This window comes from Pleurodeles waltl, chromosome 8 (genome assembly GCF_031143425.1).
Source record: "Pleurodeles waltl isolate 20211129_DDA chromosome 8, aPleWal1.hap1.20221129, whole genome shotgun sequence".
NCBI lineage: Eukaryota > Metazoa > Chordata > Amphibia > Caudata > Salamandridae > Pleurodeles > Pleurodeles waltl.
In genome coordinates, this window is record NC_090447.1 from 150949672 (window position 1) to 150963288 (window position 13617).

Consider the following 13617-nt stretch of genomic DNA (forward strand, 5'->3'; position numbering starts at 1 on the left):
CAAAGACTTCTCTCTGCCAGCACCTGGAGTCTCTGGAGAGACTCCTACTCTGCCCTGTGGTGCTCATCCAGTTCCTGGGACCCTTAAAGGAGAAGCTGGCAGCCTAAGAGGAGGAAATCCACGCACAGAGCGATGTGCGGGGAAAAGATCGATGTGACTCCGATCTGCGGCTGAAGAAACGACACGCCGCCGGCTTCGTGGCTGGAAATCGATGCTTGCCAGAAACGCAACTGAAGAATCAATGCACGGAGCTGGAGAAATGACACACAGCATCGCTGGCGGAGGCTGGGAGATCACAACCTGCGCTGCGTGGTTTCTGGATCATCGTGTGGCTGGATTTGCGACGCAAGCACCGCTGGGAGTGTAAAAAGAACGCAAGGCCTGCCCCGACCCGACAGTGCTGACCGGATCGACGCATTGCTCTCCTGCGGAGAGAAGGAACGACGTGCCCGACCCGACAAAAGGAGAAATGATGCAAGGTCCCACTCGTGAATGGAATCGACGCATCGCAAGCCCTTTTTGACGTAATATCGCCCGTGCGGGAATATTTTTGACGCACCCAAGGTACATTTTCACGCTAATGGTGTTAGTGTGTGTTTTAAACTACATAAAGACTCTTTTTGCATTTTTAATGATAACTTTACTTGTGTATTGTGGATTTGTGTCGTTTTGGTCTTGTTTTATTTAGATAAATATTTTCTATTATTCTAAGCTGGTGTTGTGTCATTTTGTAGTGTTTTCATTAAGTTACTGTGTGTGTTGGTACAAATACTTCACACCTAGCACTCTGAAGTTAAGCCTACTGCACGCGCCAAGCTACCAAGGGGGTAAGCAGTGGTTAGCTGAGGGTGACTCTCTTTTACCCTGACTAGAGTGAGGGTCCTTGCTTGAACAGGGGGTAACCTGACTGTCAACCAAAGACCCCATTTCTAACACCACCTGATTACTCCGTTTCCAAAACACCACAGGAGGATGAAGAGGATGAGTGGTCAGAAGCAAGTGTATTTGCTGACCAACTTCTGCATGAAACACCTGATTTTGAGGATGAACTCTACTTCCTGGACTTAGTATGCCAGTGCCACAATAGAACTTTTTAATTATTTCTCATTTAACTGTTATCTTTCTTTGCAAAATAAATTGCTAGTGGAACATTATTTCGTGTCGGATTGATCCTGCCTCACCATTGTTTAGTCACATGTATGGCCGGATTGTAGTTGGACATGTGTACAGTGAAGAAGCCCCCCCATTCCCTGCAGGTAGTAGGGACAATGCCTGCCTCCCTCATATGCCATTGCATATCCCCTTTTTTACACCACCTAGCAAGGTTACCCCAGAGGATCAGCCAGTGCCAATGCCAAATTCCCATGTGTTGCTACCTTCAAAAAGGAAATAATATCTGTTCAACCTCCCTGCTTGTATTGTAAGAGGTAACTGCTAACTATTGCACCAATGAGTGGTGATATATTGAGTGATGATTGATGATGTTGGTGGTTGCTGACAGTGAGGGAGGGAGTTCAACAAGTTTGTAAACTTGCTTCCAATGATTTGCAATGTTTGGGGGCTGATGGGTGATCATTTCTTCCTGAAAGTTATTGGCCTTTCAAACTCAATGAAATTTACATGCATGGTCCACTGCTTTTTTTCTGGTTCCTCAGACCAGACCAGTAATTTTAGTTACCAAACACACAGCTACAGAAAATACTCCAGTTCTGTTTCTCTATTTGGTCTTCAACAGCAGTGCACTACAAAGGTCTACCTCAGTCGGGATGGAGTTACTAAGAATCAGGAGGGGGAGAATGGAAGGACTCAAGGCGGAACTACCTCAATAACTAAAAGGAGAAAGTTATTGACTTGAAAGAGAAACTATGATAATGGTAAAGACTCTGAGGACTAGTACTTAGTCAGCTCTGTGGACTGGAGAACAGTGTGTTGATTTGGGAAATGCTGCTGACTATGTATTTGCTGCATTACTGACTCAAACGTGAAACTCCTCTTAAATTATTGCTCTGCCTCTGAGTCTTCTTAGTACACTCCTGACTCCTCATGAAGCTTACCTTGCTTACCTTTGACTTTCTCCTTTACTCTATAATACAGTTTCTGCTTTTTTGCAATATGCAGGCCTTCTACTAGTCCTCTCCTGCACAAACAAAACTTGGTGAAAGCTCAACACTCCACCTTACCTACCGGACAGGTTCAGACAGGCACTCAAAAAGTGACGGATATTCCAAGAAGAATGGAACTGCACTGCCCAATTTGGCAATACAGTGTCATTCAACAATCATAATTTTTAGAACTAGGTGGATTAACTTCAATCCTCTGTAATTTGTATTTTATAAACCTAGAAGACATAACATTTAGAGTTGTACTAACTTGGATCTCTCTGGGGCAGAAGGACTGTTTGCAATGCATTTAACTGAACTGTGTCACACATATCCCTTCATCAATTCCTTCCACATCAGATTAATGATGGTGTGCTGCTCACCGACCCAATGAATATTGTCATTGTTTCTTTTGTGTAGTGTTTGTCTTTGTTGCACCTTTCCCCAAATCCCCTTTCCTATCCATTCATCGAGCCCCTAACCCTCATCCCCCGGGTTGTGTGATTTATTGAGATGTGACTGGGATGAATGTGGTGAAAGCGACACTAACTAACTGAAAGACCTTCTAATACCTGAGCAATATTCCACACTGGCCCCATTAACATCATCATTAAAGCCTTGTATTGTGTGTAGCGTAAACGCTTAACCTTGTCCAACCACTCCTGACTCAGAGTCCACTACTCCTGACTCATGGATTTTATTTCCTAAGTTTAGTTTTTAAATACTAGCTTCCCATTGCTAAGAAGAAGTTGATATTGCTAGTTTTTATTATCTTATCAGGTCTTCTTTGTTGTCTGTCAATTACTGTAATTGTGGTAGTCTTCCTAAAGTTATGATATAATATATGACCCACTAACTCTCTGTTTTCTTTCAAACTAGTTGTCAGTGATGGATAACCCTTTGATTAATCCTGCAGTTGGAGTTCGCATAGGTAGGAGTGACACCTTGTGTCTTCCGTGTCAGTGCACTAGCCTGCTACTATGTGCTAGCCTGCTACTACTATTACTCCCTTTAGTTAGGATGCCACCTTGGGAAAACCCTGCAGTAAGAAGAATGAGGCATCAGCCCTTGCTTCATCTATTCAGGTAGGAGAAGAACTATGGATAGAAGTGAACTTGTTTAGTTAGTAATTAACTTCTAATGAGGAAAATATTGCTTGTATGTTTTTAGGTTTTTGTAGACAAAATAGGTGATACAATCATTCCATAGTGGTCAGTATAGTTACAAAGGGCAGTAGAGTAGACATATACTTTTTTTAGCAGATTTTAAAAACAGGCTACACTAAAAGACAGAAGTGGTAACTAAAATACCAAAATAAACATTGAATGCATTAATGAAGTAAAATAAATTTTATTTTTTACAAATAAGAAAACCCACCCTTTCCTCCCACAACAGGCCCACCCCTCTCCCCAAGCAAATGGCCCCATCCCCAAAAGTCCAAAGAAAGTCCAACGTGGAAAGCCTGATCCCAACTCCTTTTCTACCCTCTCCAGCCACAAGTCCCTCCCACCAAAACAAAAAATAAAAAAGGGCTCAGAAGAGGGCATTCTCTATCTGGGTCCTGAGCTGGTCCAGGCTCTGCTCTATCCTGTAGAGCATGCTCTTCATTCTGTCCATCCACTGCAAGATGTGTTTGATTAATGCCCTGTCAGAGCAGAAGAGGGTGGCAGCAGTTCTTGTCAGGGCCCCTGACAGTTGGCGGTGGCACAGGGCAATGAAATGGATGGGAACCTGGATGCTCTACAGCCTCCGCCACCACTGACGGGCCGCTATCTCCTGCCTGGTGGGTGGTGCCGGTGGACCAGCAGGAGTAGCTATATTGAGAAAAACAAAAAGAAAAAAGACAGATTGTAAGCAATGCTCTGTGCAAACACTTGTTTAATATTTAGTAGTGGGTGGCACAGTAGCAGTACAATGCAGGTCCCCTAGGGAGATTGAAATTTGATGTGATTATGATTAGGAGAGTCATAGGGCCAATTATATTTGTTTACCCACACACGCCTCCCAAGCACTGACTGTCTGGCAGAAACAAATTAAGGCAGAATAATACCCAATTAGAAAAACAGTGATTTGATTTTTTTCTTTTGAAGACTTTTCTAGTAACTACACTGTAAGTGGGAAAACAATTATACGTAAGGCATTATGCACTATGAAGGACAAGTTGTTGTGATAAATTAATGGAGGCATGTAGCCAGGGCTTTGGGTATTTTGCTACTGTCTGCAGGTGGGGCAGTTGAAGTTGACAATTATCTATTATTTAATTCCAATGGCCCTGCACTTCTCCAAATGCCTTTCACTTTCAACCCTGACTCCAAAGAGGCAGATGAATAATAAATAAGCTACTACCTCACACATGTCACATATAAAATGTGGATTTTATTATCCTGTCTGCTGTAAGTAGATGATGGGAAAAACTATGCACTGCACTACAGGGAAAGGAACGGGCTAAATAGATTGTACTTAGGACGTTCATCACAAAGTATCCCTTACGCCAAACTTGAGATCAAATCAAGCACTTCACTCACTGGCCTCGCCCACCACCATAAGTTATTAACAAATTTCTTTGTTGGGAAGTAAGGAATGGAAACGTTACTTACTCTTCTGCAGGGTAAGGTAGATGGATTAAGCGGGTAGGTAGAGCTTTTGCTACAGAATAGAGGGCTGTCACTGATCATCAATTTCCCATGTGCATAAGCTTTGGCTTATTCAGTCATTGTAACAGACAAAAGTCTAAAGGGAAAACTCTGAAAAGGCATAAAATAAGTCTTTTATGGGAAGCCATAAAATTTGTTTTGTAATCACTTCACATGTCCATAAAAATGTGGCACATGCCAAGAATGGATATTTCAGTTTTTTTTAGGCTGGGGTGGAAGAACTTAGGAAAGAATAAAGGAGTGAATTACTAGAAGGTGATTGAGTGGGCAAAGGGAAACACACCTTGTGTTCGCTTGTGTGTTCGGTTTGCAATACATTAAAAGTAAATGCTGCATTGACTAAAGCAGATGCATATTGCACAGCCAACACTGCAGTCACGAATTAAACCATGCTGCACTTCAGTCATGGGTTGTGAAATTACATGGGCAGGGAGGGGGTTGATGAATAGTGATGTGTGGGATACATTTGACTCACTTAACAAATACAGTGAGCCACAGAATTAGACCAAAAATGTAAATACTCCCCACTTTGAACCACAGTTTTGATAACCATAAAACAAAGTAAGTGAAGCAGGTGAGCAGCATGCCCTTCTCCAGAAGAGGTCCCTTGTTTATTCATCCAAGCAATTATTCGATCTTACTTTCATTATTCCTAAGTATATTACGCCATACCCATCATGATTTAAGCTTTACTTTCTCTCATCCAGTCTTTTACCAAAATTTCCAATCCATTATCCATCCATTCAGTAGCCACACTTTCTTTCAATCATCCTTCTTTAACCCAGCCATCCATTTACCCAAAGCTCACCCACACATCCTTTCACCCACCCATGCATCCTTTCCTTTCACTCATTTCACCCATCCTTTCTTTTAACCTTCCTTTCTTTCCGGTTTCCATCAAGGCATCATTTTTAGCATACATTATGTGAGCTTTTGCTGAGTTGCAGATAGAAGAGTCCATAATTCAACCACCGCTGTAGCTGGTAAAGCAGGGGGTTCACGATCATGAATCATGACGAGGCCCTTGTAGGTAGTGACTCTGACAGTAAGTGCCAATAAGCAAGCTATGTGACTTACCACTGCCCGTCCCTGCTTCTCCCCCTGCTCGTTCTGCTCCTGAAGCAGCACTTGAGACGGCGGCACTCTGTGTAGCTAGAAAAAAATCATTATACATTTTTTAAATGCCAGACATGCATCCCCTTGATTTTTTAAATAAAAAAATACAACTGCAAAACATCACTACAGTTCGGCTACCACTGCAGTATCTTCCATCAAAAATATCACTCTGGGCATTTTGTTGGTTCACAGTGTTAGAAAAGCCAAGTAGTCAAGCCAACCAAAACCTTTTTGTAATGGAGAGGCAGAGCTATAGCCTATGATGATGATGACTCTGACTCATTGAAGCGCAAGGAAGGGGTGGAAAAATTATGGCCAGTGAAAAACATATGGTGTTGGTTGGAAAAAGCAATGGGAACTCATACTTTTCAGCCATGCTGCACTGTCATGGGAACTGCTAGTATACTGTATAAATGAATTACACAGCACAACATTGGGGGTTGAGGAGGTGGTTCATGACCATGTCCACTCTCTCATTAACTGTTAGAGCATGAGTAAGATAAAGAAGGCCTTCTCAACAAACATACATGGTGAATATTATTGATAATACTAGCTTACTTGGGCCTGAAATCTTCACAGTAGAGTACCAAAAATATGTTCCTAGTCTTATAGTACCACAGGATATATAGGGGAGAGGGAAAGATTACCAACAAAGCAGAAGAAATCTACGGACTAGTACAGACCAGAAAAAGTCAGCTACCAAAAACAAAAAAAACATGAAAAAAGTAAAAAATACAATGCAGGGATAACAAGAATTAAACAAAAATTGGATAGGGAAGTTGGTAGAAAAAGGATACGGTATAGAAAAAAACAAAGCAAAATTAAAAGTAGTATAATAGTGGGCAGAGGTAAAAGTTAGGGAAGTACTAATAATAATTAAATAATAGGACTTACTGGGGTGAGTGGAGACCTCAGCAGTGGTGCTGGTAGTTGGCGCCTCCTCCTCCCCAGCTCTTCCCAGACCTGCCTCGGCGCTGTCCCTCTTCTTGCTCTTGGGTGCTGATATAAGAAATAAAGAAGATAAAAAAATTGATTAGTGGTACAGTTAATCTCAACAAAATTATTATAACAGGCAAAAGCAGTAACTTTGTACTTATTTAAATCAGATCGCCTATGGTGCTAGTATCGACTATTGCTGAGTTGGCTATAGTAATCCTAAAATCCCTGGTCTAAATTTCCTTTACAAAAACTACATTTGGAACTAATGCATTGCAATGAATACTCTGTGGTTCTAGTCTCATTTCTCAACCCCCTTGATGCACCAACTCAATCTCCCATTTTTGCAATGCATATTAGTACTTCACATTACTGTGAAATTGCTTGGGACTGTACAAGCTAAATACAGAAAGTCACAGAGAATGCTAACTTGCTGATATCACTAATTCGCTATGGTGACGGGAGGACAGAAGAGTCTGCATTGCAATGGTTTCTTAAATATTCAGCTAAAGCAAACGCCTGCGATTTCAATGAGGTAGCGCCCAGCACCTGGCTAGCTCAAACTTGATCACATAATAATAGTCTTAATGTAAGCTAAACGTAACTTACCTCTGAGTGTGAGCAGCATGCTATTTTGGAAAAAAGTTAGTATTGTAGAACACAAACACAACAAATAATATAGTTAATACTCACTAAGCCCCTGAATCTCAAAACTTAGCAGGTCGAGCAGGGCCTGCTCACTGTCGAGGATATCCGCCCAGCGGTGCGTCAGCTGCTGGGTGGTGTGAAGCACCTGGGTGGTACGCCACACACACCTGCGCACCCTCCCCAAATGCAGCTGATGGCCCCCCAGGGGCTTCACCGCTCCCAGGCCTGCCGGTTACTGTCACCATTGAAGGGAGGTGGGGCTGCACGTAAAAAAAGACAGTTCTGCCACCTCCACCTAACAAAAGATGGGTCGAGGTGCACCCCTTGGCAGTGCCACTGCCTGCAAGGTAGGCCGCTGCTGGCTGTTTTGAGGGACTAAGCACCACTGCTCCTCTGTTCACCACCTTGCTCTGCCATGGCTCTGGGTGGGGTGAAGAAAAGAAACAGAAGGATGGAGGAAGGAAGGAAGAAATAACTAAAGAAGAAAAGGGAAAACTAAACAAAAATACAAAAAGCCACAAAAAGCAGTAAAAAATGGAAAACAAATACACAGACACAAAAACACATACTAATCAGATAAGTAAAAATGAGGGGTACATTCATTTGGAGGTTGGAGGATTGAAAAGATCAGGGAGGGATAGAACGCATTCTGGTTTCTGCCCCTCCCACAGTACAGAGTCGGCATTGCTGCGAACATCAGAATTAATTCTGCTGCTAACATCAGAGTCCATTCATCAAATTACAGGTAGGGGCACCACAGTAATGGTGTTGATGTTAGAATTTAGGGCTGCCTTCAACACCGTGTCACACAACCTTCTGCTTGAACAACTCTGGAAATGCAGTGTCAGGAACAAGACTCTGCAGTGATTATTCTCCTTCTTGCTCAATCGATCCTTTCAGGTGTTGACAAAAACCTTTTCAATCCCAGCTCTTCCCATCACAGCAGGGCCCCACATTATTCAATCTGTATATGCGCTCCTTGGCTGATATAATTGAGCGATACAGATTCAATATTATTGCCGATGATACTCAGCTGGTTATTACCCTGGCTCAGGAGGATACTGACACTGCTGCGCTTCTACAGGCTTGCCAACTGGAGGTAGCCCAGTGGATGGACATGAACTGCCTTAAATTAAATGCTGGGAAAACAGATGTGCTTATTGTTGAGAACCAGCCATCTATCTGGTCCTCTGCCTGGTGGCCAGAAGTACTTGGCCTCTTGCCTTCTCCAAAACCAAATGTCAAGGGCCTTGGAATCTGGTTCGATGCCAAGTTGTGTTTCAATAACCAGATCACAGCCCTAGCTGGCAAGTGATTTGGGATCCCACAAGGTCTTAGCATAATTCTCAGTTTTCTTCTGGAGGCTGCCAGAAAGGCAGTAGTCCAGGCTTTGGTCATTTCAAGGCTGGACATTTACAATGTCCTTTACTTAGGAGTGGTGCAGAACCGGCTGATGAAACTCCAGGGAGTACAAACTGCAGCAGCTCGTCTACTCTGGTATATCCATAGGCAGTCCCCTCTGGGATCAGCTTTGTCAAAATGTCACTGGCTGTCTCTCGACAAAATGCCTTATTTTTAAAACGATGTGTTTCTGTCACAGGATCCTGAGAAATAAGGTTCCACATTACTTGCATCCTTTCTACTAGCCTTACGTTCCTGCGAGGAACTTAAGATCTGCAGGTTCTTTTCTAGCAGTGGTACCCATGGTCAGAAAGGCATGGATTGGAGGCTGTTCCTTCATCTTCCAAGTGGACAGAAAATGGAACTCCCTGCTCCTTTCAATCGGACAGGAACCTTCGGAACTATTGTTCCCAAAAAAGCTAATAACATGTCTGTTTAGGTCAGTTCAATAGGTCGGTGGCTCTCTGTCATAGATTTCTCTGCCTCAGGCTCTTGACTCACTCTTATCCAGTGCTGGGACACTTCGGTCAGAGTAACCATGTGCTTTACAAATGGTTATTATAATTATTATTGTTATTAAAAAAACAGGCCTAGCAAGATGAACAGAGTAAGAAAACAAGATGGCAGCTCCCATGCGAGCCGCGTGGTGCCATTACCATGCGATTTGCAATGCAGGAATGTAATCCACATAGTGATTGACGTAAAACACAATGCAAACAGGTGTGACGGGAAACTCTGCCAGCACGCAGAACTCCGCATAGCACAGCAGAGTTTTTTAACGACTTCGCAGAGTCGCACATAGTGTGACTCAGTCAACTACACCAAGGCCTAAATAAAACTTTTGTTCGGACAGAGTAAACTACTTGCTGGAGTGTAATGTTGTGAATTGTTTTTGCAAAATTATTGGTTCAGGTACATCTGTTACGAAGGACAACATATTAAATCATTTTCCTAGAGCTTTGATGAGTAGATTATTTGTGTCAGTCTTACTCTGTGAATTGCCATCATATTTGTGAGCATCTGCTATGGTGATTGCATTAGATAAGAATAGTATATCATTAACAATGTTTGAAGAAATATGCTATGTCAACGAAAGAGAAATTCACTTCAAACCTTGATGTAGTCAACCAATTTGGATAGTTTTGAGAAGAAGTACTTTTTCAGAAAATACTTAAGTCCACATTCCACATCTAAAAGTGTGCCTATTTGAAACCTTTTTCTAGCAGAGATATATTTCCCCAATAAAAGCTTCAAAGACATCCCAGACATTAGAATTCTATTTATTTGTCTATAACATTTTCCCAGAAGTTACAACAGTGTGTGCTAATATCATCCACTAACCACTGTTCCCCAAATGATAATATATGATTTGATTAAATTTGATTTTAACACTTAAATACACATTTACTAGGCTGGGGTGGAATTTAAATTACATTGGCATAATCTTATGTAAGTTCAGTAATCTTGCATTATGCTTGTTACATAAAATTCCATAAAATATGGTCTAGTGCCACATGATTTGACGATGTGCTGTTTGAAACAAAAATTTAGCTCAAGCGCATGGGAAAAACAAGAACGACCCGAGCTGGAGTGGCTGTTGTTTACAGCACTTGTGGTTTTTACGGTATTTTCTTACCACAAAATGCGCCCTCACGTCCAAAATGGATGCAAGAACACATTTCACTCTAAATTATAGCTACAAATGCTGTTTTTGCATTTTGTGTAACTAAGCAGCATTTCGCATAATTTTTCTGCAGTTTCAAGTAATTATGCAAAACTAAATTATGCAAACTTCGCATACTCCTGGAAAGATTGAAAATACCTCATGTTTAAATCAACAGCATGTGAGGAATGTCTAACAGAAAAGAGAACCCCATCCACAACACGACTACAACCTAATACCACAAAACCAGGCCAAGAGATGATTTAAAAAAAAAAATTCATGCTATTACTTAATTTAGCAAATGTCAGGTTATTTATGGTGTCGATGGCTGATGACCCATCTACATAAACATACACCGCTTACAAATTAAACACACACTAGAACGTGTAACACTACCGACTGTGCATTGTGACTACTGGAAGGCTGTTGCTAATGCCTGCACTGCCATGGCAGTGCACAGGCATACTTCCCAGAAGCTGTCTATAATTTAACCCTCTTCTGTTGCATACCTAGTGATGTTGCGGTTAGGCAAGGTGTGCAGGTGACAGTGGGTGGAGGGCGAAACCAATCAAATCTCAAGTGATGATACACAACGCACACAAGTGGGACAAGGCCATAAGTATCAGGATGCTTATGTCAATGGGATTAGGCTGTATCTCATTTGCAATTTCAATTGGAATCATCACAAACACGTTAATACACATTAGTTTCAAAATATTTATTTAAAGAAGCCCCTTCCATTGCTGTGCTATCCAGCCACACACACACACTAACCACCCACACACTAACCACAACTACACCTGTACCCTCGCAGTTCTGCACCACCGTGACAGCTGAAAGGTGTGGAGATGCAGTTTAATCATAGTGAATCCAGTAGTAAAAGAACAGTGAAGTGTCCATGGCCTATCGTTTTTTTCATAGTTGCAAAACACACTTTAAAGGGTACTGAGCTAAGATGCATTGCAGAATCTGAAACATCCTATCCGAGAGTTGTGTTTCTTTCTCATAATGTTTTGAACTGCAGAGACTGAAATATATGACTAAGTCAGACATCCAATGTGCCCCTCTTCAACCAGTCATATAAGGTCCTCCAATGGAACCCTTAGTTAACACTCGACGGCCAGAGAAACGCTGTTAACTTCTATTGTAGGTCTACGAGCAGGAATCAGAGATGTAATAATGTGTCCGATCAAATGAGGGAGCATTTTGCCTTTAAGTAGGGTGTTTTCTGTATCACTGAAAACATCTCAGAATTTCAGATATAAAAACAAGAAAAGCTTTACGTAAGAAATAATGTGGGCTGTTTGATAGAGCTGGAAGTTCTAACTTTTCACCCCATTCCCTGGTGAGAGCCTCAAGAACCTTGCCTCAATTTGTTTAGATCAATAAAATATCACTGGATTAAAGGACCAGGCATAAGTTATTCTTAACACGTTTATTCCTAGCTTTTTTCATTAGATGGAGACACTGGATCACTTCATGAATTGAGTATCAAGTCATATTAGATGTGTGACTTGCGATATTGGGAAATCCTGAGTGGAAGAAGCTAAATCAAGCCAGTAAACTTGCGTTCAAGGCACTGCCAGCTGATGACTGATCTGAATGGGGAGCCTGTTTTGAACATATTGAAGCAATGGCCAGGAACTTGTTTTCTGTAGCGTGCAGTGGTATTGCTCGTCTTAGTTGGAGTAGAATGTTTGGACTTGAATGGGTCAAAACTCTATGGTGAGCCATTCTTGCAGTCTGTGATGAATTGAATTAGCTACCTCATGCTTTGGGTTTAAAGAGGAATCTGACCCCCTTTCTGTGTTTATTTTGATCCTATTTCCTGGTATTTTCTACTATCCTCCCAGTCTGTATTTTGGCACCAAGATGGTCCAGTGTTTGTTTAGGTTATGTGAGTTTGATGTATGGCCCATTGTCCCCTTCAGGGCAGAATAGCCATGTTTGCACTGCTTATAGAAGCTATTGTTTTGTGTATTGGTGTATTCTCTTGTTATCAATATGAAAAGGTGATCTAGATGTTTGTAGGGTTGAAACAGTCTAGTTTTATGTCCTACCACCCTTACTTAAGTGGGAAGATGCTAACAGGCCATGAGCCCCTATCCTTGAGAATACCAGCATCCATAGTGAGCAACTTGAGTTCTCTCTGTACGTACTAGATCCAGGAGTGAGTAAAGTATGGCTCAGCATACTTACGGATGTGACTTGGCATCTTGAAATTAATGTTGGTCCTTAAACCCAATGGGATTGTTTCTCAAGATATGCAAACATATAGAATGAAATTGTAACTTTGTGTCTTTTCATATACCACATTGAAATTGCAATAACTATCTCACTTTTTTCATTTTTCATTGTCATCCCAGATCAGGCTTCCATTGAGCATGAATGCTAGATGAGGTAAAGCCAAGTTCAAGTTGGTCAGTAACTTTAGCGTTTTTATTCTCTTTTGCTTACTGACCCTTGGAACCTCTGTACAACCCCACACTCTGGTTGTGCCAGCAATAGCAGTGGTTGAAAGGCTAGATAATGTTCCTGTACAGTTTGGCCACTTTCGTATGCTACGGACCAGGAAGCTTCAGGAGCAATAATGCAGGGTGTAGGTGGGCACTGTGGGTCAGGCATATGCAAAATCTATGAAGCAGTGCTGGGCCTTTGTAGTGGGTATTGCAAGATATGATAATGAAAGAAACAGACTTTAGGTTCTGAGATGTTAATGGAGGCCACACTGAAGAACAGCAGGGGCTACACACTTCAAGGGCACATGAGAAGTGCTGAGAAGAAGTTTGTTTCCTCAGAGAGTGATGTAGAATATATAATGACATGGGATTGCTGGAGTTCCAGAATGGAGATAGGTTGTTCATTATGTGGTTGATGGCAGTGAAGGGTGAAGGTTTAAGGTCTACAGTTCTGCTTGGCAGCTGGTGATGGAATTCCATCCACAGACTTGGACAGGTCTGAAGGTACTGTTCCATCTGCGGGTGAACCTCTCTCATGGGTGCACTGGGGCACAATTCTGTTTATGAAGCGCTACCACCCCCCAAACTGCAAATATGAGTAGGCACGGGAAATAAAGAGGTGACATTGTCTGGTAATGGTA

The 13617-nt window shown here is 41.9% G+C and overlaps 1 protein-coding gene across 2 annotated transcripts in view; it reads right to left on the reverse strand.

Annotated features, from left to right (window-relative positions):
• LOC138249825 (putative E3 ubiquitin-protein ligase UNKL) overlaps nucleotides 1–13617 on the reverse strand; it is a 668266-nt gene that overhangs the window by 539065 nt on the left and 115584 nt on the right. The window contains exons 2-4 of one of the 2 annotated variants that reach the window (XM_069203953.1): nucleotides 6764–6868; nucleotides 5831–5905; nucleotides 3424–3913 (exon numbers count right to left, since the gene is read on the reverse strand). The exons of the other annotated variant lie outside the window; for it this stretch is intronic. Coding sequence (XP_069060054.1) covers nucleotides 3840–3913; nucleotides 5831–5905; nucleotides 6764–6868 — 254 coding nt within the window. The 3' untranslated portion in view covers nucleotides 3424–3839. Of the gene's footprint in view, nucleotides 1–3423; nucleotides 3914–5830; nucleotides 5906–6763; nucleotides 6869–13617 lie in introns of those variants that run through there. 2 annotated transcript variants of the gene reach the window in all.